General features: G+C 48.1%; 1 protein-coding gene across 16 annotated transcripts in view; it reads left to right on the top strand.

Annotated features, from left to right (window-relative positions):
• pum (pumilio) overlaps window positions 1-25,620 on the top strand; it is a 522,382-nt gene that overhangs the window by 296,013 nt on the left and 200,749 nt on the right. For 15 of the 16 annotated variants that reach the window (XM_071664569.1, XM_071664578.1, XM_071664577.1 and 12 more), the window contains 4 exons: window positions 2,215-2,347; window positions 2,651-2,856; window positions 3,058-3,200; window positions 14,012-14,393. In XM_071664569.1, the coding sequence (XP_071520670.1) occupies window positions 2,215-2,347; window positions 2,651-2,856; window positions 3,058-3,200; window positions 14,012-14,393 (864 nt within the window). The remainder of the gene's footprint in view (window positions 1-2,214; window positions 2,348-2,650; window positions 2,857-3,057; window positions 3,201-14,011; window positions 14,394-25,620) is intronic. The other variant, XM_071664575.1, reaches the window with a different exon arrangement.

Below are 25,620 nucleotides of genomic sequence, written 5' to 3'. Positions count from 1 at the left end.
GGATAAGATAGTGGATGTGTTTAGAAGGTCGTGCGACGTATTCCTACAGACTGGATGTGACGAGAGGGATTGTGGAGTGGACTTACATCTACGGTTTCCTAGCAGCAGTATTAACAGCAGCAGCAACAACAACACTTGGGGAGGCGAGTCATTCCCTACTGACATGTTGTCAAGGGCGTCGGACATACCTGCAGTCTGGATGTGATAGGAGGGGGTTTTGATGTGTTCTCGTACCTGTGGTTTGCCTGCGTCAGCTGGAGCAGCTGCTTGAAAGACCACAGTCATTCCCAGTCCCATAACTACCCAAGATACGTGGTGGTGGTGGGTGTAGCAGCAGTGTGTATGTGTGTGTGTGTGTGTGTGTGTGTGGCGGACCCACTGTACTCTTTATCAGTGCTTGCATCGGCAGCCCTCCGGAATGTGGGTTTGAATTAGAAACTTGTAATTTGTGAGTTATTGCATGAATATATTTACCAGGTCGAGTTGAGCGTGTTGCATGTAGGACACCTACCTTCCCGCTGCTACCGAGGAATTTCGTGTAGAATGTGGACCCTAATATTGGCCGAACTTCGTACCTGTGCTGTGGATCTCCCCGGGCCTTGGTGTTCATCATCCGTTGAGTGTGACAGTATAAATGACCCTTATGCATCATGCCTAAGGATTGTAGCGTCGTGCATCAGGATCGTATGGCAGTGTTCAGTGATCCTACTGCCGTGCTCACAGGCCGTGCAGCCGTGCCCAAGGGACAGCACCACCTCGCTCAAAGATCCCTCACCGCCGTGCTCAAGGACCACACCTCCGTGCCTACAGACCGTATCGCCTTGCTCATGACCAGTACCGCCGTCTTCAAGGAGTTACTGAGAACCAAATCTTCTCCAGCAGTTGCTTACAAACTTGTGTGCGAGACTCGCCTTTCTTAACAGGAGTTTGCCTGTGTTATTAGCACCTTCATGCCACATCCCTCACCCTCAGGCCAACTCCTTTGGTCTCCGGGCAGTAACCTTCCCGAGTTGTTTGTTGATCACGTAGACAGATTCTCCTGGTTTATGTTGCCCCCATCTGGATGTGTTGTTCCCCTTCATACAGGTCAGAGGTTTGACTGGCAGGCTTCCTGGTGATTTATTCGTGGCTCCTCTACCCCCCACAGCCCCGGGCCGAGCCTAGGGTTTTGGTTTGGTTGTTAGAAGACCAAAGCTGTTGGAAGACGCAGGCCCACGTAGCCCATACAGCCTTACTTAATAGTATATGTATGTATGTGTTGATTCTTGTGACGAGTTGGAAAGGTGAGGAGACGCGTGGCAGTAAGTGACATCAGGTCACAACAGATTTGGCCAACACTCCATGGAATATGATTTAGGGAAATGCCATAAGAGATTTCCCCACTTTGCTTTGAGAACCAGCATTATCTGAGAGGTATTCCGTAGGGATGACCCAGGGTTTCTATACAAGTTGCTTGCCGAGCGAGGTAGACATTTTTGAATGCTGCGGTCCAAGAATGACAGAGAGAATGTAAGACATGACGAAGACGGTGGTCCAGTAATAGAATAGCCCCCGGTAGCATCATTAGGCCTGTCTGTGGGGCCATGTCCCCGAGCATGTACACCCCCCTGGCGAAACTCGAGCCGAGTTACATCGTGTCGGCTGTCTAGGCCTTTCACAGCTGTAGTCCCCAAGTCCAAGTTGGTTCCCATGTACGTACCAGCCAGCGGAGGGATAAATAGGAGGGCGAGCTGTGTACTCCGTCTGCTCTCCCCACACGTTTGTTATTATGCCGTACGTGAATACTCTGGGCATCTACCAAGAGCCACACTTCCCTTAGGCATGTTCCCGACCGTTACATCATGATTGTATTAGGTGGTATTATATGCCACTAGTGCAGTTTTAATGATACAGCCTGTTGAAAGTGAACACAGCTTCATTCACCTTTTTTTTTTTACGCTTTTGGAATTAAAGTCTTTCAGATTTTGCATGGTGGGCGGTCCAGTGGATAGAAATGAGTTTTTATGTACTCACGAATTGAGCTGTGCATTACAATACATCTGTGAGTAGGTAACTTAAAACTCTGGTTAGCTAGTGTTTTAATGGTTTAGGAAACAATGATTTCCTTATCCGCGTACTGAATCTACCCATTTTTTTTTTCATTATCATGTTGTGTATTTGTGTCGTTGATTAACGAATAGATTGATATTAACCATGTACTCTCTCGTGTTTCAGATTGCACCTGCGAAAAAGCTATGGGGGGTGGAGGAGGGCAAGACAGACAACAAAGGGATCTTCAACATAGGAGAGGCGTCCTGGAGAGAGGCAGCATGGAGCACGGGCACAGGCCACGCCACTGGTCCACACCGTAAGTACATGGCTCCTCCCGTGGCTTGGGTGTGTACAGGAGCCTATGATCAGGGGTTAAGTTGTGTTGGGGGATCTTTCATCTCGACGGCGCGGACCTTGAGCATGCTAATGCGGCACTGTGGGTATGATGACCTGGTCTTTAGCCTGACCCTTTAAAGGTTCAGTCAGAGGCCTGTCCATCATGCCACAGGGGTAGTTGTGTCGTGCTCTAGGGTCGTACAGCTGGTATCAGTAGGTTATTGTAGAGCACTTGATATAAGAGAGATGTTGGTGAGCGTGACTGACTGGTGTTGTGTTGCAGACCACGGTGTGGGCCAGAGTCACGGGTTAAGTATGGGCGTGGGTCAGCGGGGTCCTGGCCGCCCACAGTTCCCCGGGGGCGATTCTGTCTTATCACCACGTGCCACCGACCACACAGGAGTAGGACTCAAGATGGTTGAGTACGTCCTCTCTTCGTCGCCCACGGGGAAGGATCTGGACGCCCGCATGGCCAACCTCGCGATCAGAGTGAGTACGAAGCTCATCCTTCAGCCTCCAATTTACCACTTGGCTCTTGATGACTCGAGATGCCTTTGTTCTTTTGCATACCCAAATCTCTCGTTCTTATATTATACGTGGATATTATATGACTAACGTTCAAGATTTTAGGGAAGTTTGCTGATTAAAACTTTGACAGATGCGAGGAAAAGGTTTGTTTTCTACTTCCAGAATGGAGGTGGGGACAGCACGAAAGACAAGAAAGATAAAGCGCCATCACCATTCGACCCCACGAAGAAGGACGTAGAGAACGGCAACGCCCCGCAAGCCAATGGCATTGTACAGAATGGACTGGACGACGACAAAACTTTTAAGTGAGTATAATGTTAGATTATAGGGGTCCGTTGATGTCTGTAGCTGTTCGGTTGTGAGGGGTGGTTCGTCTTTGACTGTGTCACGGGTGAGGACGTAGTCTCACCTGGCACACCAGCCGAGGGAATATTTGGCGTAGTTATCGGAGATCTGTTGCCCTCTATATATTTAGGGGTGAGTCCCAAGCTGCTGTGCTAGGTCGTTGGTCGATCAGGTTGTCAGAGGTCGCCGCTCGCACGATCATGTAGCCACCGCAGCCTGGCTGGCCAGGTGCACTTTGTAAGTATTTGTCTACGACCCTTTTAAACTTTTCCATTATGCATGCCACGATCTTCCTTGTGAACGCAGGCATTCTACTGAAGAGTCTTTGTCCCCTGATATTGGAGGCGTCTTCTCTTACTGTATGCATATCACGCCTCTTGATTCTAGAGGTAACATCTCAGTCGTTCGTGCCTTACGGTGCCAGTAAGGAATTACTCCCATGTGTAGGTTGGGAACCATACCATCAAGGATCTTCCAAGTGTCGATTCTGATATACCTCTCCCGTCTACGCTCCAGAGAGTACTTACAGCCTCGATGATCTTAGGCGTCCCCACTAATTCAGTTCCTTGACCACGCCAGTATGGGGCATGAACGATCTCTGAACACTTTCTAACTCTGGAGTTCCGCCGGGCTTCTAGGTTGATGATTGCACACAGCAGTATTATCTACTTGTCTTGGAGGGCCGCAGGATCCAGCCTTCCTACTTCTTGAATGAGACAGATGATGCCGTGTTCGCTCTAGGTAGGTGAGGTCGTCAGACTCCCGGGTCGTTCACGTTGTTCGGTCGAGGTGCGACAGTGCCTGTGACAGTATGGTATTCTGTATTGTTCCCGGTGTGGTACGCTTTTTTAGCTACTAATAAGGGACATTCCTCTATGTCATCACAGTGCATCATCCCATAATGTTCCTGATGGCTGCAGCTTGCGGCAGTGTCTACCCCCATGGCACCTGTTGCCTCGCCTCCTGGGCCCACCCCCAAATGCTCTACCCTAATGACATCGTAATTACCCTAATGACATCATAATCTGACACACCCATATTATAGCCTAGCCCGTCCTCCCCTGCTAATATACTTCCACCACACACCACACACATCAGCTCTTGCGTTTATCATATGCCGCTCAACATCATTCACACCCACTTGATGAGTGTTCGTTCTCACCCGTCTGTAATGTGGACTGCTCCTCTCGTGGTTATCATCACCTCAGAGGATCAGGTTTATCGTGTGCGTGTAATGCCATGCCCAAGACCTAGCACGCAGCAGGGGATAGAATAGAGTCATTAAATTAAGCGTCTCTCACACTCCCACCCTCTCACGCTCCCAACCCTCGCATTTCTCCTCCCGTCCATCAACACACGTGTTTGCCCCACCCGTCCACCTTGTTGCTCCTGTTCACCCAACCCTTCTCCCACCACACCAGCCCACCCGACTCCTCCTCAACCACCCACCGCACGACCACCAGCCACCCTCTCCCTCCCACGGTGTGATCAGACTACGCAGCTAATGCACCTTGACCACCCACATCCGCCTCCATACTTTCCACGTTCGTCGCAGCGTAGGTAACAGAACCGTCGAGGAATACTAACTGGGAACATCACCTCCGTCAACAGAGGGAGGTGCTAACACGATCCTTCCTCCTCCTCCTCCTCCTTGTTGGAACTAGTGTCACAAATAAGGCGAGGGATCAACACAGGGCAGAGGATAATACACTCGCGCGGGTTTAAACACACACACACACACACACACGGAGGATGTTTGCTAATACAGTTTGTGCATCATGTCATCTGCTTTATTTTATTTTTTTTCTTAGCACTGTGATTATAAACGAGCAAGCAAAGCTTTAATTGGCCTCAAAATGTAAATGACCGTCGGACAGGCGACCTGTTTATACTACGTGGTTGACATCACGTAATGATCATTCGACCGTCGGACAGGCGACCTGTGTATACTACGTGGGTGACATCACATAATGATCATTCGACCGTCGGACAGGCGACCTGTGTATACTACGTGGGTGACATCACGTAATGACGTGATACGTGGTAGACGGCGGCAAGTGATTTAAGATATGGTGTATTGGAAGTGAAGGTCTCCCCGTCATCCCCTGGGTCTTGACAGTGTCATGTTGACAAGGATGCCACCTAACGAGCAACCGCAGAACCACCCATTTCGAGCACCTGACACCGTGTCGTATACTTCACTTGATTTGCATCACCTACACCGCTGTTTCCCCTGTTCTTTTTTTTTTTTTTTTTTTTTGTACTGAGCAAGAAATTCGAATTGAATATTCCTAATGTTTTCTTCTGTCATTTTGATATATTTTTGTGATTTTTTTGTGAGTAACTTCTAGTAACCATTGCCTTAAAGATATTGGTGGGTGATCTTCAATAACTTATGGTTTACAAACGTAGAAACTATGCACGTTGTCAGAATTTCCTGGACACGGTAAAGAATGAGTGACAGCTTATACACTACAGGAACTTCTTGTAGTTTCTTGGTGGAGCAGTAGATTGAGGGAGGGCGTGTACCGCCTGGCCCGTCCAGGGCGGGTGTGTGTGGGCGAGTTGAGTGAGGCTGGGCCGACCGGCCGTCCCGGCCACAGGTGAAAGTTGCCGTGAGGGACAGGTGGTGGTGGTGGCGACCCCCCCACACACACCCCACCCCCGGCCCACCTCTTGCAACACTAACCTCACACTTAACGGTCATAACCACTTGAGCACGACCGGGTCGAAGCACTTGAGTGCGACCGTGTTAACCACTTGAGTACGAGCGGGTCAAGCACTTGAGTACGACCGTGTTAACCACTTGAGCAATTGAGCACGACCGGGTCAAGCACTTGAGTACGACCGGGTCAAGCACTTCAGTACGACCTTGTTAACCACTTGAGCACGACCGGATCAAGTACTTGAGCACGACCGGCTCAAACACCTGAGCACGACTTTGTTGATCACTTGAGCACGACCTTGTTAACCACATGAGCACGACGGTCTTAACCACTTGAGCACAACTCTGTTAACCACTCGAGCACGACCATGTGAATCACTGGAACACGACCATTTGAACCACTGTAGCACGACCGTGTTAACCTCTCGTGCACGACCATGTTAACACCATGAGCACGACCTTACCAACCTCGGGAGGCGACGGTACCATCCCGCGTGTGTGGTAGCCGTGGTCTCTGACCTGACCCCTCAGTGGTCAGGTCAGAGACCAGGCCATCATTATGTTCTCAAGGATCGTACCATCGTGTCCAGTGATGGTATCGTCGTGCCCTGTGATCGTACCGTCGTGCTCAGTAACCGTACCGTCGTGCCATCGTACCGTTTGTGTCCAGTGATCGTACCGGCGTGCCCAGTAACCGTACCGTCGTGCCCCGTGATCGGACCGTTTGTGTCCAGTGATCATACCGTCGTGCCCAAGTGTCGTACCGTCGTGCCCAGTGATCCTGCCGTTGTGTCCAGTGATCGTACCGTCGTGCCCAAGTACCGTACCGTCGTGCCCAGTGATTGCACCGTCGTGCCCAAGTACCGTACCGTCGTGCCCAGTGATCCTACCGTTGTGTCCAGTGATCGTACCGTCGTGCCCAAGTACCGTACCGTCGTGCCCAGTGATTGCACCGTCGTGCCCAAGTACCGTACCGTCGTGCCCAGTGATCCTACCGTTGTGTCCAGTGATCGTACCGTCGTGCCCAAGTACCGTACCGTCGTGCCCAGTGATCGCACCGTCGTGTTAAACAACCGTATATCATTCGTAATTCAAATGTTTGTCCTCATGAGAAAAGGGACGTCATGCATTGTACGGCAGCTCGACGCATGCTAGTGCAAACAGTTCGTAGGGAGTAGTTCACCTGTCAAGGACCACGTTTACGACTGGTTGGCCTGGCCTCTTGATCTGACCCGTAAGGCTTGGGTAACGGGTTACGTCATCTCACCTGATGCTCCTACCGTCGTGAGGAAGGATCGTACCGTCGCCCTAGGGAACATGTGTTCGAGTAGAATATATATATATATATATATATATATATATATATATATATATATATATATATATATATATATATATATATATATATCGTAGGTGAACGTTGACACTTAAAATTACACGGCGGGTCTGCTTGTTGGAGCAAGTTGGGCGTCGCGTACGAGCAAGTTGGACACAGTGGCCAGAGGTCGTAAGTGGTGGTAGGGAGCAAGTGTTGTAGTGTGAGGCGTCCTTGTTGAGGCAGCACACGGCGCCTCTCACGCCACCCTCCCACATCCTCATCTGCACAACTGTCTTATCAGGGTTGCGTAATGCCCACTGGGATGCTCCGCCAGCCCCTCTGGCGTATACCACAGGCACACAACAACAGTTTTTCTGATGTGTTCTGGCAGCCAAGATCACAAGTTCGGCGGTATTCATGTCCCAGCGTTTATTAAGGGAGTTGGCTACGTAGAGAGGGGGTCAAGTCACTCACTTGCCGGATCTAGAGAACAGACTTGAGCAGCCTCTCTCTCTCTCTCTCTCTCTCTCTCTCTCTCTCTCTCTCTCTCTCTCTCTCTCTCTCTCTCTCTCTCTCTCTCTCTCACTCACCAGAATCACAAATGATGTTGCCTTTCACCATCCTCGTAGCCACCGTTACCACACCTCTTTTTTTTTTTTTTCAACGCATGATGCCCTAAGTAGCCTTGTATTTGCGTATCACACGATGGCTGGACTAGAGGAGGCGTTGGTGGTGGTGGTGGGCGGGTGTTTGAATTATATGCACATAACGAGAGGAGGCGTCGTCGCTCTGCAACGATCTCTCTGTATTTATTTACATGCGCTGAGTGCCCGATTGTGTTGACTTAATTGGCCGCGCTCATGGTTAGACTGAAGCCCTTATGGGTGTTTGCTGACCTTGATATGGCTGACAAATGACGTCAAATACGCGAGTTTTTCTTAGGTTTTATAATTTCAGGACGCGTTTACCGGGTCCCTTCTAACTTCAAGGCTGCGGTACAATCAGTAGCAGGGAAAAGACGGACCCCTTTAGAGTGAGAAGTTCTTCGGGCGAGACACAACTTGCTCTCCCACAACAGACGATGGATGATGCAGGAGTCTCACTGAAAAGTTACTCAGCACTCGCGGTGTGACCAGGAGCTGGCGAAGGCTGATGACACTATACGTGGGGGATACCTGAGGGTATATTGGGCAGCGTGTGTGTGTGTGTGTGTGTGTGTGTGTGTGTGTGTGTCTGCTTAGGTCGATCACACGTTCAGATGGCGCGACCAGCCAAAGTACAACGTGTCGTTCGTTCAGATTTATGAGTAGTTTGATTTTAGAAAGATACCACGCACACACACAGGTTCCAGTAACGAAGCCGTTTTCCTTTCTTCTCTGGTATGGGGACCTGAAGGTAATGGGGCTCAGACGTTCCCTACCCACCTCTCAGAACACCAGGGCGATGCATGTCTTTCTTATGTCATAACAGAAGAGTAAAGTAAATAGGAGGAATTATACGTGGGTAATTAACACATGCGGGTCATTGACACTGTGGTGTTGCAGGGAATCAGTTACGCCCAAGAATAGTCATAGCCAATTACTTGGATCATTGGGGAAATTATCAGTTAATGAGTCATAAAGTGTCTGATGACACTAGGGATGTACACCTAATTACACTCAGGTGTTACACAGAGCTGTTATGTCACCTGTAACGTCTTGGAAATAAATCGGTTTAGAACGTTATCAAAATTAGAAAGGTTGTGAAGAGGAAGTTGTGGTGACGGCGCATTACACACGACAGCTAGAGAATGGATGTGAGCGGATGCTGCCTTTCTTCGTCTGTTCCTGGCGCTACCTCGCTAACGCGGGAACCGGTGATCAAGTATGTTATATATATATATATATATATATATATATATATATATATATTGCATTGTAATGATGCTCATTACAGGCTGAGACACCACAGTATGTAGTAAAATGATAACGGATTGTGCATTAGTTTGACATCTAGGTCCTTGTTCGTGAGGCTGTTGGTTCCTCATGCTCACGTTGTCCCAACATCTTCATTCATTCACTTTCTCAACATCATTTTTTTCCCCCTTTTCCACTCGTGTTTTCCTCCTTCAGGGTCGAACCTCGGTGATGGCTTCTGTCCGTTAATGGAGCCTTCCTCATTAATAAGGAAATTAAAAGAATTGTGTTGGAGTGATGTTGTGTCTTCACTGGTTAAGTGGTTATTTGGCTATCTCTTGACTATGAATTTCTTAAGGTTAATTTTGAAGGCCACAGCGGTCTTCACCAGGGCAAGTCGGCGGAGGTAACCTAGGATTTATGCAACCAAAACGCCTTTTTTTTCTGTTTAGATAAAATTACATCTTGCAACACACAATGCTCCTGTAGGGGTACAACACAGCACACGACAGACTGGAGACCATACAAACAAGTGTTACGATTCTTCGAGTTTTTCCCTTTATTTTGCCCATAATTGTTTCCTAAGGCGAACGTTCCTCGTCTTTGCTTGCCTTCACGATCAGTAGGTTGCGGTCGTGTGTTCGCAGGATCAGTTGAATGCAGTTCTTCCACAGCTGCAGCCGCGTAGATCACAAAGTCACTCTAGGTCAGGGACAACATAAACAAAGCCGTTCCTGAAAATTCCCCAGGCATAAAACTGTAATTTTCAGTTGTTCCGTTTCTTGTTGGCAGTCAAGGTTTTGTTTGTGCCCTGAGCCATCTTTAGTCAAGTCAGATACGGAGTTCTATGGATTATATTTATTCTTTTTTTTTTACTTTGAGGAACCAGTAGTGGGGTGAAAGGATACATTTCTGAGTTAAGTGTTGAGACAGGAAGAGATTTAGGGTCTGTTCATATAAGCAAACATGCAGCAGCACTTTTGAGGGAGCCGACAGACCTTCAAGTGAAAAATGGTTCGCGTAAGAATGTTCCATTTGCTCTGGAAGTGAATGCAGAGCAGAGTGTGTTGATTGCGTTGCACTTGCAGTGTGAGGAGGGCTTGCTTATGTGCTCATCACCGGAAGAACTTGTTAACGTCACAAGAATAGTCATGGGTCCCGAGAGATTGACGATTTTCACGTGACGTATTATTTTGCCGTGGTGTTTGTTGATGACCCACACCAGAGACGACTGTACTACCTCTGAGGACACTTTCAGCCAAGAGGTTGAGGCCAACGCGTACCTCTCTCACCGCACGTCGTGCTCCGTTGATTATACTGTGTGTCTTCCCTACGCGTTCTCCCTTCACCCTAATTAAATGATTACCAGTACTGAAGGTGACGGGTGAAGCCGGGGACAAGGTTCTTCGGGAACAGTCGTGTTTTTAAAAGCCCCGCGTAGACATTACAGCGCACCCTAGTGCAGATGGTGTGCTTATGGATGTATGATTGTAAAATATGTGTTGCCGTTGTAAAGAACTGGGGAATGGGGATGAGTACTTGGATTGTGAAGGCGAAGGAGCAAGTGTTCTGATTGGTGGTGAAGACATAAGAACAAATGCCTGATTGATGATGAAAACATGGGCTTTGAAGACGAGAGAGTCGTTATGACGACGGCGGAAGGATGACTTAGCGAGTGGAGACACTGGACTCCTTCCGTCAGAACGCCATCATTGCTGTCGGAAAGTGGTGGAGGTTACATGTGACGTTACCCTCGTAAGCGTTGCTGGGTGAGGTTGAGGGAGTCGGCATGCCGTGTTGGCATGTCCGGAGCCTTGCTGGTGTCACTGGGTTACAGTATGTGGTGGGAAGAGCGGCGAGGGGACGTGGGGCCAGGCAGGATCTGGATGGTCAGGCATTACTGGCACCCTCACACTCATGTTTTTGAAGTAACTTTCTGTAACTGTAGGCAGGCTTCATACGAGGCAGCTCAAGTGTGACTTCATCACTTGTGTTGTGCGTAATTAAAAATTCAGGCATGAAAGGTCGGAAAAATTACCCGAATAAAGTTCTCGTAAACGTTTTATGTTTTACTCTGTGTTATCTTTTGAAGAATAAATATATATATATATATATATATATATATATATATATATATATATATATATATATATATATATATATATATATATATATATATTCTTCAAAAATATCACAGTTAAACAGGTAGACCGTTTACAAGTGTATGTCCTTTGGACCTTATTCAGGTAATTGTTCTGTCTTTTCATGCTTGAATTTTTGATGATACAAAACACGAGTGATGAAGTCACTCTTGTGATGGCTCGTATGAAGCCCGTGTAACCGAATGAAACGGCAAAAAAAAGAAAAAAATATATATATATATATATATATATATATATATATATATATATATATATATATATATATATATATATATATATATATAAACAATACACTCCAACAGCCAAGATTAGAACCCAGGACTTTTGTGTGGTATCCTTTCGTGTTTCTATCTGTCTCTCTATCGAAAACAACTCACAACTTTCTCCTCTCCTTTGACGGTCCAGTAATTCCACCCCTTGACACAATGAATTTACTTGGTATTACTGTAACATTCACTCTTTCTTGCAGACCCCACATTACTGATATCGCCAAGTCAGCGTCTAAGAAACTGGTAGTCCTTTATAGATGTCGAAATTTCCTTTCCCCTGAACAGTTGCTCCGTTTAAAGAAGGGAATGATTCGTCTCCTCTGGAGTGCGGCTGTCACATGTCACGTGATTCTAGCTCTTCATCCTTACTGGACAGAGTGAGGTCGAAAAGAGGTCCTATTGATATAAACTCTCCCAGGGTAACTTCAAGACCTGACCCGCTTGTCCTCCATCGCCTCCTATAGGTACTATTTCGTTTTTTTTTTTTTTTTTTTTTTTTTTTTTTTTTTCCCAAGAGGTGGCTGCTTGTGTGTCCCTCCAGCAGTAGCTATACCACACAATACTCGGCAAGCTGCTTCGTCACATGATTGCTGTGTGGGTGGCTGTTGGCAACTCACGGATGTGTCGTTTTGGTTACTGTCTCTTTTCCTATTCCTCGAAGCTCTGGAACTCTCTACCCTTTCATGAAAGTCTTTCCAACTACCATGACCTGGCACATTGTAAAAGACGAGTTTTTCACTTACCCCCAAAATTCGAAAGTATTTTTTCTTGTCTTTCTCCCCCACGTAATTCTCTCTCTATTTTAAGTAAGGCCCCGTCTTGATGTGGACTTTTTGTCCGTGACTGCAATTACCAACGTAAAGAAAAAAAAAAGAAGTGCATGGTAACCCATCTACAGAAAAGGTGGTCCAAAAAAATGGTGTCAGTATGCCTGAAAAATATCTTGACTGATTTGCATGTTGAGGTTTTGTAAATTGTAGGAACATGGAGTCGGTGAACTGCATTGTACTTGACTCCCTACAGCTACACCGAACCTCAGCTGAGCAAAATTCTGTGTAGTTATGTATATAATCCCCACTGTACACGATAGATTGGTGAGGTGGAGTCTTGCTTGTGTCTCCAGCCACCCTCGCCCACAGGACGATTCCAAAAGACTTGGTCATTTCCCGAACATTGTCTCCAGATGTAGTTGTGGAGAGCTCTTTCATCAAGATTATACCCCCACTTTTTTTTTTTTTTTCGAGGTCTACCTCTCCAGGTAGTATTTATATAACACGTATAGGTTCAGTCCATCTTTGCAATCTTCAGATTCGCCCCCGCGCAGCTTTACTGTCCTGTGTACACTGTTCTGATAACCAGCTTATCCAATCTTGTCCTTCTGAATCATCATACCTTGTACCCTGACACTTACTTTATGATCCTTATTTCCCTGCTGATAACTAAAAACTCGCTCCTCTCCCCCATGTATTGTGTTATGTCCTTACACGTACTGAATATGTCAGTGTTTGCTTGTGAGATCAGTCAAATTGGGGTGATCATTCTTACTGGAACGATGCTAGTGATGGTAATGGTCAGTAGTTCTGATGATTATTCGCCATATTAAACTAGGAATGCATGAAATGCGTTAGTGATGATAAAAGAAAATAAAGGGTCCATTGGAGCAAGACGGGACGTCCCTGCTCTGGGGACAATTCAGTTATATTTGATGCAAATACATATATATTAAACGGAAACAAGTCTTTTCAGCCAGCAGTTACTGCAGGGAGGCAGATTAAGCACATGTCTTGACATATGTATGTTGTAATGGAGGAGTCCTTGATGTAGTTCTGTAGGATACTTTTGTCCTCGTGTAACTCAGGAGTATTGGCTGAATCTTGACGGTATGACTTGAACCTTTTGTTTTGAGGCACTTGCCTTGTTTTGGTGTCTTGAGATGTATTCAGTACTTATGACATTGGTATCTGAATCATACGTGATTGAGGTATCCGAGATTTGTTTATAACTGATATTTTAAAGGTGTTTTGTGGTATCGTTTTTGTTTTTTCTCCTGTAAACTTGGGTGAGTCTTGTTGCCAATCTTTTGAGAAACTTCCCTCCGGCTGATATTTTTGTGTGCATCCAGAGATAGGCTCAGTTTTGTTGGCAACTGTTGGCAGCTCAAACTTGGTTGAATATCGTCTCTCAATGTTGGAGGTGGTTTCCATATATAGATCACTTCTTTTGATATGGCTGTGTATAGGATGGACTCTTAAAGGAAAGTTACTTGAAAGAAACCCTATTGCACACTTTGAAACGTGCATCATTAATATTCTGTAGCATAGGAGATTAATTATGTAGTGAGGGTTGATTATGGAGACTGTGGTTATTTTGTAGTATAAGAAATTGTTGACCTGTTGTTAGGTTGAGTGAGGTTGTTGAGTGTGGAGTAGTGTGTTGTTAACGGACGTGCTTAATGATAGTAGTGTGTTGCAATCACACAGCCGGACGCCGGGCAGTAGACAGGGGTCCCCGTCAGAGGAAGACATCAACAAGAACGGCCTCGTTCCCGTGGTGGGCGTGAAGGAGCCCGAGCTGGTGGGCGGGGGCGTGGTGATGGGCGGCCCCGGCACCCAGGTTCTGGGACATCTCGACCACCCTGGGTTCGAAGGCGTGGGTGGCGGCGCCGTGGGCGGCATGGGCGGCCCCGCGGGCATGCTGGACCCGAGTATGAGCGGTGCGGGCGGCCCCTTCTCCTCGCCTGCGGGACCAGACTACAACAACATGGCCACCAGCATGCCCATGGACTCCCCCACCCTCCTGCCCGCCCCAGGAGGACCACAGCCACAGAACTTCACCGAAAATCAGGTCAGTTCAATACGTCCGCACGATACCACAACACTCCCCCTGCACGACACCACAACACTCCCCCTGCACGACACCACAACACTCCCCCTGCACGACAGCACAACACTCCCCCTGCACGACACCACAACACCCCCCTCCCCTTCACTGCACCACAACACTCCCCTCCCCTACACTACACCACAACACTCTACCTGCACTACACCACAACCCCCTCCCCCCCTGCACTTCACCACAACTCTCCCTGCACGACACCACAGCACTCCATGCACTACACCACAACACTCCCTGCACGACACCACAACACTCCCCCTACACTACACCACAACACTCCCCCTACACTACACCACAACACTCCCCCTGCACTACACCACAACACTCCCCCTACACTACACCACAACACTCCCCCTGCACTACACCACAACACTCCCCCTGCACTACGTGACGTCCACCTGTACTTACATGGCATATGTGTTATCTTCCCACTACATATTTTGCCCAAAGAAATCCAGAGTTTGCATGTCCACATCCAGATTAGCTCAGCATCATGTATTCAGGTTTACAGCAGGTGATGCTCCACTGTAATTTGTGTTCCCACGCAACAGACCTCGAAAATATTTATTACAGGACCAGTAGGATTGCTACCAAGTAAGTAACCATTTTCTATAACCAAAGTTTGTTTTTCAATAGATATATATACGTGGGATGGAATAAGACGCTTAACTGCTCTCCACTTGGGAGGTTTACATTACCATGCACCTACGTAGAGGAAGATGGAATATACAGGTTTATGATGTTTTTATATAGGCCACAAGCTTACACAGTACACAGTCCCGATGCTATGAAATAACCAACTTGAATGGGGCGGATGTTTCCGAATTGGAGGACGAACTTGGCCTTGTTTGCCATTATTTTCCTCATGGATTGTAATTGAAGTGTTATATACTTGTACTTTGAATATTTGTTTACCTGTGTTAGGTGAGCTTTAGGGAAGGGGAAGGCGTTCTAGAGAAAATATAAGGTAAGATAACAAAACTTGATTTAGGGAATGATGGTATTCCGAAGGGAAACGAATAAATAAGGGAGAAGATAAACGAAATTAACTTAATGTAGGTCATGATAACCTTCCGAAATGAAACAACGCACGTTAGAGTTGATTGATGGGGTGAAACGCCTCGTTGGTATAATATCCACCAGTTTAAGCTAATGCATAAATGCGCGCTTTAGAATTGATACCTTTGGTTACGTTGCCGACTAGCCAGCAATGGTGGACCTTCGTTTTCTGACTAGGGTAATGTTTGATTGGGACATCCATCTGCTGGCCATAGAAATTGTTAGAACCGTTCAAAAGACATCAAAAACCATCGGGAAAACAGTTTCAAGCAATCAGTACCGCAATTCGCTGGATGCTCGAAACGATATCAATTTCGAAAACGTTTTGATTGATCCAAGCTACGAAACTTGGATTGTGAGTAAACGGATGAGCTTTGCTGTTGGTTGACACTTGGATGAACGTAAATTTATTATAGTGTACCCCAAACCCGAAGAAGAGAACGGCGCTGAAGAGAACGCGTCAAAGAAAACGAGTTTTTTTTTTCTTTAGCGGTAACTTAAAAGAACTTGTATGTTTTGTACGTTTCGCTTCTGACCCCATGAATATTCATCTGAAATACTAGTTGTAGATTAGTTTGTAGTCTGGTTATCTAAAGTAGAATTACTACTAGAATAAGATGCAACATGAAGGATTGTGCCTTTTGCATAGTTGTTGCACTTTCTTAAAGGAGGCAGTGATTACGGAAGAGCCATCTCAGATTTCCGCCTCGAGATTTACTTTAGATAACCTGGTCTGACGTCCGTATATGTGCAGAGAGACTAAAGACCGACCGGATTCTTAAGACCAGCGGCCTTGTATACTTATTTCTAATTATGTTAGTGACTCTGGGTACTAGAATATATATATTCGAGTTAGGAATGTCCCATTCTCTGGTCTTTTTATTAGTCGAGTGAAAAAGGGTAAGTCAAAGACCACCATGAATGTGATGCATTTGAACAACGCTCCAGCTCCTGGGCTTCTTTGTGGTTTCCCTGGCTATGGTGACGACCAGGGAAGGTCTCTTGTTCGGAGTGCATATACACACACATCTCACTATTAAGAGTTTGTGTAGCGAGATAAGTAAGAGTGAAGTGTGTGTGTGTGCCAGTACTGCTTTAAACAGCGGCCAAGGCCGCTCACTGGCTCTCCTAACCCCCTCGTCTTGTATAATTCTGGTCGGAGGTAATGGCCGGTATATGGCCGCCGCTCACTAGGTGTTAGGGTGGCCTAATTAACGTGTCCCCAGACTGTATTGTTATCATCGTTCTCACACCCGAAGGTTGCTGCTGCTGCAAGGCAAGGCAAGGTAAACCCCCGGGCCGGGGCCTCTCCGTACGAAAGGGATTAACACTGGCAGTTAATGAGCGTTGGCCGGTTTGTTTGTCCCTATATTTTTCTTGTGTCGTACCGGGACGCCATGTTTGTTATCGCCGGGCGTTTCAAATATTTGTGTGGCCATTATGGACGGCGGAGGATACCATTTATCACAGTGCTTCATGGTAGTCTCGTCCCGAGCCTCCGGAATCTTAAACTGGGATGGTGTTGAGGTGAGGAATTCAGGTGGCGGGGTACTGGGGCTGTAGGGTGGAATTACTTGTACTGTACGCGGAGGGAGTTTTACACTCGTGAGACGTGTTCTGTACGGAGAGGGAGTTTTATACTCGTGGGATTCCATCCCTTTTACTGTACGGGGAGGGAGTTTTACACTCGTGGGAACCCCATCTCTTGTCCTGTACGGGGAGGTACATTCGTGGGGGCCCCCATCTCTTGTGCTGTGCGGGGAGGGAGTGTTACATTCTTGGGGCCCCATCTCTTGTGCGGGTGTGAGCGTGTGTTTGTGTGTGGCGAGTGTGGTGGGCAGTCCTGCACATTGTTGCTAAAGTTAACCCTCAAGGTCTCGGCCGTATCTCGCCTGCATCTACCTCTCTACTTTCACCATTGTTTCTAAATGTTTCATGCCACACTCGAGTGTAAACCCCCTGTAGGATTCACTCACTCTCCTCCATGATTAAAAAGTCGTTGTTTTACAGACTCGTTGGTTCGAACCATTACCGCCACACATTTTTTTCCTCTGTTATGCAGATGGTTGGACCTCCTTGGTCGTATACATGCACAGTAGTTCACTGTGAGGTATTAAAGGGGAATATCTTGCCTGAGGCTTCCCATGCGGCAGGTGTTGTAGTGTGTTGCGGCAGGTGTTGTAGTGTGTTGCGGCAGGTGTTGCCGTGTGTTGCGGCAGGTGTTGTAGTGTGTTGCGGCAGGTGTTGTAGTGTGTTGCGGCAGGTGTTGTAGTGTGTTGCGGCAGGTGTTGTAGTGGGTTCTGGTCACGGTTGGTGCGACAGGTATTGCATTGTGTTGTGGTAAGGGTATAGTACCTCGCCACAGGGTTGTGGTGCTACAGTTATTGCTATTTCTTGTTGTCGGGGATGATACCTTGCGACAGTTGTTGCTGGGTGTTGTGGTCGCGGGTAGTACAGTGCCACAGGGTTCTGGTGCGACAGGTGTTGCTGGGTGTGTTGATAACGGACAGCACCTTGCCACAGGGTTCTGGTGCGACAGGTGTTGCTGGGTGTGGTGATAACGGACAGCACCTTGCCACAGGGTTCTGGTGCGACAGGTTTTACCTGGTGTAACGGACAGCACCTTGCCACAGGGTTCTGGTGCGACGGGTGTTGCTTGGTGTGGTGGTAACGCATAGCACCTTGCCATGGGGTTCTGGTGCGACATGTAACATCGGTTTCTGGTGAGACAGGTAACGGAGGGGTTGATGAGCTCGCTGCCAGTCATTAGTGTGTATGATTAGGTGGATCCCCGCCACGCCAGACCCTTTGCTACCACAGTTATATTAATTTTACCTCTACCACCACCACCCTTGCTACCAGCAGCATAAACTACCAGCAGTACTATCATCCAGTACAGCCACCACCATTGCTCCTACCACCTGCAAGGTACACTAGCACCATAACAACCATTACCCACTACCACCAGTAAGGCGCAGCACTACCACCATCGCCCAGTACAACCACCTCCACCACTAGCAAGTCACAACCCTGGCACCACACCATCATCCAGTACAACCACCATCGCCACCTTGCACCGTGAACATCACAAGCAGCCTGCAGTGGGCCAGCCAGCCTTGGTTCCCTCACCTGGGACGGTACGTAGGTGGTAGCATGTGGCCAGATGAGGCGGCGCTTCCTCGACTAGTTTATTCATGATAAGGTGACACCCCACACCAGCCACGTCACCTTACTGCTGACTGACTGATCTGGTCTGCTTGTCTGCTTGTTCATCTGAGAGGCAGGGAGCAAGCACGGTCGCCTGGACCCCTAGTCGTCTTGGTCAGTACCAGACTTACGGTTACACTGGAGAGGGGATTTCCATTCTCACTTGTCTTCTGATGGTGGTGGTGTCGCATATAAAAGCTAAGGAAAGAATAACTTTTTTTTTTTTCTTACGAGAGAATATTTTTAACTTTGTCAAGAGGGTTTTGTAAGAAATGCTGTGAGGAGCCTAGGTTGAGGGCGAGGCGTTGGGTGGGAGGTAGGGCGTGGGGGGATGGGGAGGCGAGGGGAACAAGGAGGTCCTTCAGGGCACTACAGAGGACCCTTGACGTGACCCCCGCTCTCCCCCCGCCCTCCAGGACCCGCCAGCCTGCCTGGCCGCCTGGCATGCGCCACCTTGGTGTACACTGTCGGCATAACATGATCTTCGCATAGTACATGTATCTTAGGGGGGGATGTTGGTGTGTGAAGTGACGGGGGAAGGGGGTTATACCTGAGGACGTCCCCTAGAGATATAGTGGCCTGGGGGGGCCGGGCCCTGGCTGGCTGGTTGGGTGTCGTCACACACACACACACACACACACAGAGGGCCTCTCACAGGCTTCGCTCGCCAGTGTTTGAACAGTGCTCACCTCCGGGATCCTCTGTCACCACCACACAACACACCCTGTCAAGATAAACACCATGATACCCGCCACCTTACCACACCTCGTACCAGCGAAGCAACTTGGCCACGTGTAATTCACTGAGCGGAGGGATGCGTCGTGGATCAGTCGACATGAAACCAGAGTCCCAGACGCCGCTGGAGGAACTCCGCACGGCCCGAGACTGTGGCATGGGGATGTATGTGTTGCTCTTCTGACGCTAACTGAGGATGATTTATGGTGGAGGCATCCACTTGTATAATGTGGTTGGGTCCTCTCGTGGCGCTGCTATACCAGTAAAGTCCATAGCACACACACACACACACACACACACACACACACACACACACACACACACCAGTGATATGTGTGGTGTGCTTATGGTGTTCCAGAGCAGGTCCCCCCCCTCCCCCCCGAACATACCTTACCATGCCATAGGTACGGTTACGAAGGTTCCAGGAGCTGGCTGCTTCTCAGTCAACCCGCTCGACGATGTGTTCAACGATGTTCCGTGTGTTTACGTCGGTGGTGTCCTGGATCACATGTGGTGTGATTCTCTGGTGACTTCGCTCATCCCGCCAGCTGTTGACGTCAGGAGTCGCTGTCTGCTGCCGAACCGCTCCCCCCTTTTTACCAGCTGTATAACCTGCCAGGTTTTTGTCCACAGATTCTGACCAAATTATAAAAGATTACATACCTTTCTCGTCAAGATGACTCCCCCATATTTTTTTCCTTTGAGGATTATCACCTCTCTTTTTGCATCGTGCTGCATGCGATAAGAAGGAACTTTGTTTTTAAAGGTTATCGTGTGTGTGTGTGTGTGTGTGGATGTAGGACTGTTGGGTGCGAGGTATGTGGTGATGGTGATAAGGTGTGAGGGATGACTGGTGGAGATGGTTAAGGTGATGGTTGTCGTGGCCGAGGGTCGTGTAGCGCATGTTGCTAAGTGTGGCGTGGATGGTGGTCGGTGCTGGGGACGTGGTGTTTGAGGGTAGTGGGTGGGTAAAGGACTGGGCAGGTGGATAGATGGTGATGCAGGGGACGCGGTGTTTGATGACGGAGGATAGTAGGTGGATAGTGGACTGGGCTGGTGGTGGTGCAGGGGACGTGGGTGGAGGATAGCGGGTTGGTGTAGGGCGGGGCCAGTTGATGGCGTGCTACTTGCTGGGTGGCAGGGAGCCTCCAACTAGCGGGTCTTGTCGATATCATGCACCTGCCTGTCCAATACCCGAACAACACATTTAAATGTTTACGCCTCACGCCAGATGGCCTTCGCTGCTGGCTGGAGGAAGAACGATTCATTTTTATATTGTGTTTGTTAGCGGGCTCAAATTGGCCCCGTTCGTCTTCATAAAGAGATGCTAGTTTGACTTTGAAGTAACGGAAGCCCATTTCCTTAAAATACTTGGGGTTCTGGTTATTCTCTTCCTCCTTTTTCATGCCGTATTTCCCCTTCGGCCAAGATGGTCATGACTGGGGCTTGTGTGTGGCCCGTGTTATGTCGATCACCATAAAAAGAGAGAAATATTCCTCATTACCTGCGGTGTTTGATATCGAAGTGGGCCGTCCCGTCGGCATGGAGCACCTCCCTGGATAATTTCTTCGTATCGGGTTGGGGGACGAGGCAGAAATCTTCTTCTAATCGTAATTTTTATAGATAAATCAGCGTTCCGGGAAGCCTCAAGAAAAACGAGCACGCGGTCCGTCGTGGCATGTCTGCACGTGCGTGCGATGGCTGGGACGTGACCAGCGGCGGGCGGCGGTGGTGGTGCACTGATCCCGTGACCTCCCCTCATTACCACGCCATGATAATTGTAAGCCACGCAGTTTTACTGATTATTAAAAATACCAGGTTCTTGTTCCTTGCTTTATTCCTGATGGTGGTGAGTGGGAGGGAGGGGCGGGCGAGGCAGTGTTCCCGTGGCGAGACCCGCGCCACCAGCCTAAGCAGAGTTGTCACAAAGACAACAAGGTAATATCGGGCCCGCTCTCCCCGGCAGTTAAAGTTGCTCGTGTCAAAAAAAAAAAAAAAAAAATATCGCTTCTGTTCCTGGGACTTTAGCAAGTTGGGCCTCCTTCCTGGCTGAAGCCATCCCCGGCGTGTGGAAGTCTGGTGTCAGAACAGTGTTGGCAGGTCCTAGTTAGTGTGGTGGCCTCAGGATTCCTGTCGTGTCCGCCCGACTCTGAATTCATACGGAGTCTACCCCCCACCTCGGCAGCAGAGCCTCGTATGAGGCGCCTGTACCGCCGGATTAATGACCTTAATTGATAGACTCGCTGGTGGCAGTAATATCCTCGCACATTTTCCCGTGACGCGCTGTAAAGATAACATTAAACTTTTCCCGGATGTTTTTTATGGATAAAGATCTCAGTCGGACGTCGAAATTATGAAAGAGCATTTTTTTTCTTTTTATCTTTTTTCCCCCTAAGCTAAATTCCGTTAGTTCATATGTTTTGAAATGATTTGAAGGTGTGGATATTTGGCCTGATATTACCATTTTGCTGTGTGGCATTGATGGATTGCAGGGACATGACGTCATCTTGCTATTGCATTGGGTTGGCCTCTTGTTATTTTGGGTGTGTTGGGGAATGTATTTGTGGGGGTTGCACATAAGAGCAAGGGTTTCTTTGCTCCATAGATGGATAGAAATAGATAAATTGATCAATAAAAAGATGAATTTCACCTTCAGTAGTATGTCTAGTAAGGGTTTGGGTGGTATTAGTTGTTGTTAATTGTTATTTCAGACCCGATATGATAAATCATATGGTGAAGGTGGTCCACAGACACAGCGGGTGTGTGTAAGTGAGCCACATACATTGAAGAGGTTAAGAATCCCCCGGCGCAGCAGAGGAAGCCGTTGAGAGGTTAGCTTGTGTATGTAGGTAAGAAGGTGGCGTCAACACCATGCAGCGTTGGTCGATCTCCGCCGCCACGCACACAGAGTGTGAGGATGTAACTATATCGCTGACACACACACACACACACACCACACACACACACACACACACACACACCGACGGGATAGTCTCCATTGAGGCCATTTTGACTCCTGAGTATATATTTCTCAACCCGCTCGCGTTGGGGCGGTGACGCCACGCCGTCACCACCACCACCCAGCGGCAGAACGTTGGCTCATGAGGGTTAGTTGCGCTCCCTCCCTCTATGGTCCGGGTCGTGTGAGCGTCGCAACGCTCCACTGGCTGCATCGACCTTTTTTCCTCTAGGCCCGGTAATCCCTCACGACAGTTTTAGTTTCTGGCAAAAATATCCATTGATTTTTGTGTATAGCCGAGGGGGGGGGGGGGATGGGATTGCTTGCACTCGATGGGACACACACACACACACACACACACACACACACACACACACACACACACACTGCGATCTTTATATAGGCATGGCTTTTACCGTGTGATTTTTGAGAGATGGCTTAACGGATATAGGATATTCTGCGCGCAGAAAGAATATGGCGTCTAATTTATAGACGGGGAGACGTGCAAGTCGCACTGCCGAAAGATTGCAAGAGTGAAAGGGTCAAGAGAAAAGATTGTTGCATGCATCAGGCTTGAACAGTATATTGGTGGCAGGTAATGTATGAGGCAGTGGATTTAATTAGGGGGACCGTAATTTACTAAATTTTATCCGAGCGCCGACTGAGAGAGAGCAAGGGTAAGAGAGAGAGAGAGAGAGGGAGGGAGGAGGAGGCCCGAGACGACGCGCCGGGCAGGGGAGGCAGGAGGCCGTCTGTATAGGTGTTGCTCTGGTGTGGATGGTGTCGAGGGAGGAGGGGTGTGTGTGCGGACGCCGTCCCTCACCTGTCGACACGTCACGGAGGATGGGGAAGATGGACGACGATCACGCCACCCGTAACGAAGTTTTTAATTTTGAATATTTAAATTGCGGGAACCCCATATACTGGGCCCCTTGCTGCTACAAGGCTGCGCAGCTTAAAGTCGCAGGGAAATAATGGACTTCCAGTGGAGTGGGAAGTTCCTCTTTTGGAGTGTCAAGTTCCTCCTTCGGAGTGGGAAGTTCCTCGACGAGAGGAGACTCCCTATGATAAGACCACACTGACGATGATGCAGCCTCCCTGAAGGTGACCCTTCACTCGCGGTGAAGTCTGGTGCACCAGGCGGAGTCCGGGAACACCACCGTAACAGGATGGGAAAGATGGAAGGTGATCGTGGCTCCTGTAAGGAAACAGCAGACACAAGGATGGGAAGGAACGAACGTTAATTTCCTTACTTCTGCACATATTGATGCAGATGATGTATTTCCCCATGTTATGTATCTACTTGCAATACATCTCGTTTGTCTTCAGTCTCTGGCGTTACCCGCTTTTATTTTCGCACTGAACGTGAAGCCAGGACAGTGTTTTTAGAATATGATGGACTGTGAATTCGGAAATGCCAAGGTTCAGGTTGGAGTGTATGTAGGGCTAAAATAAACCACTTTTCCCTTAGTCTCTAAATATGTTCTTTTTTATGGTTAGTTGTCATTCTCTTCAACTGTTTAAGTGAAGATGCTCTTCAGTTGTAGATATTTCAGAAAATTGATTTTGAAGTCGCTTCTGGCGTATGTATTAGCTAACAGTAAAGGAACACAGAAGAGAGCACAGTTTATAAAGGAACACAGGAGAGGGTACACGGGTCATCATCTCCAGATGGAATCATTATGAAACAGATGTCTCTACTGCCCATCCACATAGGAAACCTCAGTGTTACTCTCATGCACATGCCGCCAGCATGTGTGGTTCATTTGCTCAGCATTTAACACACACACATATATATATATATATATATATATATATATATATATATATATATATATATATATATATATATTATGCCCCAAGGAATGCTTTTCTAGGGCTCCCGCAGCTCTCAGGAAGCTGGCCACATCCACAGTGTGGGACCGCAAACCTTTGTGCGTGTTGTCAGTCACGATGGTTGCTGAACACAGTCGAGCTTATTATGACTGTGATTACTCGCTTTTCTTTCCTGGAGAGTAACATAGATTGCCTTGTTATCTATCCCTATGCTCGTTCATGGCACGCCTTCCCAACCATCTCAATATCTGTGCTCCATGGTACACCCTCCCAGCCACCTCAGTATCTGTGCTCCATGACACACCCTCCCAGCCACCCGAATCCCTGCTGCTCGTTCATGACACCCTCCCAGCTACCCCTATCCCTGCTGCTGCTGCTGCTGTTGCCAGTGGACCCACATCTAAGGATCATTGTTGGGAAATAGCGCGCCGGGCCGTGTGTGTGTGGTATGTCCGGCATGAGAGGTGCACAGTCTTTGTTGGGGGTGGCTTGGGGGGTGTGGGGTGTTGTTGTGTTGTAACAGCTTAACTGGCGATCATCTGTTGCTGTTGTCCGTGATTATGGCAGGAATGCCGTCGCACGAGAAAGAGAATTGACACGTGTGTGAAGGAGCGGAGAGAGAGAGAGAGAGAGAGAGAGAGAGAGAGAGAGAGAGAGAGAGAGAGAGAGGGGGGGGGGGGCGAAGTGGGAGGACAGTCTGTTGCTTGGTTTAGATATGAATCATCTCAAAGTGAAGCGAATTGGACAACTTGGGGTTGAATGGATGGATATTTCATTCTCTCTCTCTCTCTCTCTCTCTCTCTCTCTCTCTCTCTCTCTCTCTCTCTCTCTCTCTCTCTCTCTCTCTCTCGGAGCATTACCAGTACCACCCGCCTGGGTATGTGGGAGGTTAGTGACGTGCTACTAGTAGAGAGCCAGTACTTTTGGCTAGTAAGGCCTTTTTTTTTTTTTTTTCTTTTAGCCCAGTTCAACATTCATTTCTCTCACCCACACTTAAGCCTACTGGCTTTCATTCCCCAAACATGCAATCTCTCCTCCTCATACATAACACTTGATAACACGTAACTCACACGATTCGTCCTTCGTAACTATGGTGTATTTTTCCTGCGCTGGCCCTGCCTTTTGGCAGAATCTGGCCCTTAAGGACTTGAAGTATATAAGTATTTCCCCCCCCCCCCCCTCTCTCTCTCTCTCTCTCTCTCTCTCTCTCTCTCTCGATATATTACAAGTGAAATGCTTATACATAGGGAGAAATAGTGATGAAATTTATAGTTATGCCAGGGAACGCATCGGGAGAGAGAGAGAGAGAGAGAGAGAGAGAGAGAGAGAGAGAGAGAGAGAGAGAGAGAGAGAGAGAGAGAATTATAATGTACAGATGCC

Source organism: Panulirus ornatus, chromosome 9 (assembly GCF_036320965.1).
Source record: "Panulirus ornatus isolate Po-2019 chromosome 9, ASM3632096v1, whole genome shotgun sequence".
NCBI classification, from domain to species: Eukaryota; Metazoa; Arthropoda; class Malacostraca; order Decapoda; family Palinuridae; genus Panulirus; species Panulirus ornatus.
The sequence above is the reverse complement of the archived record's forward strand: the minus strand, read 5'-3'. Positions and strand labels throughout refer to the sequence as shown.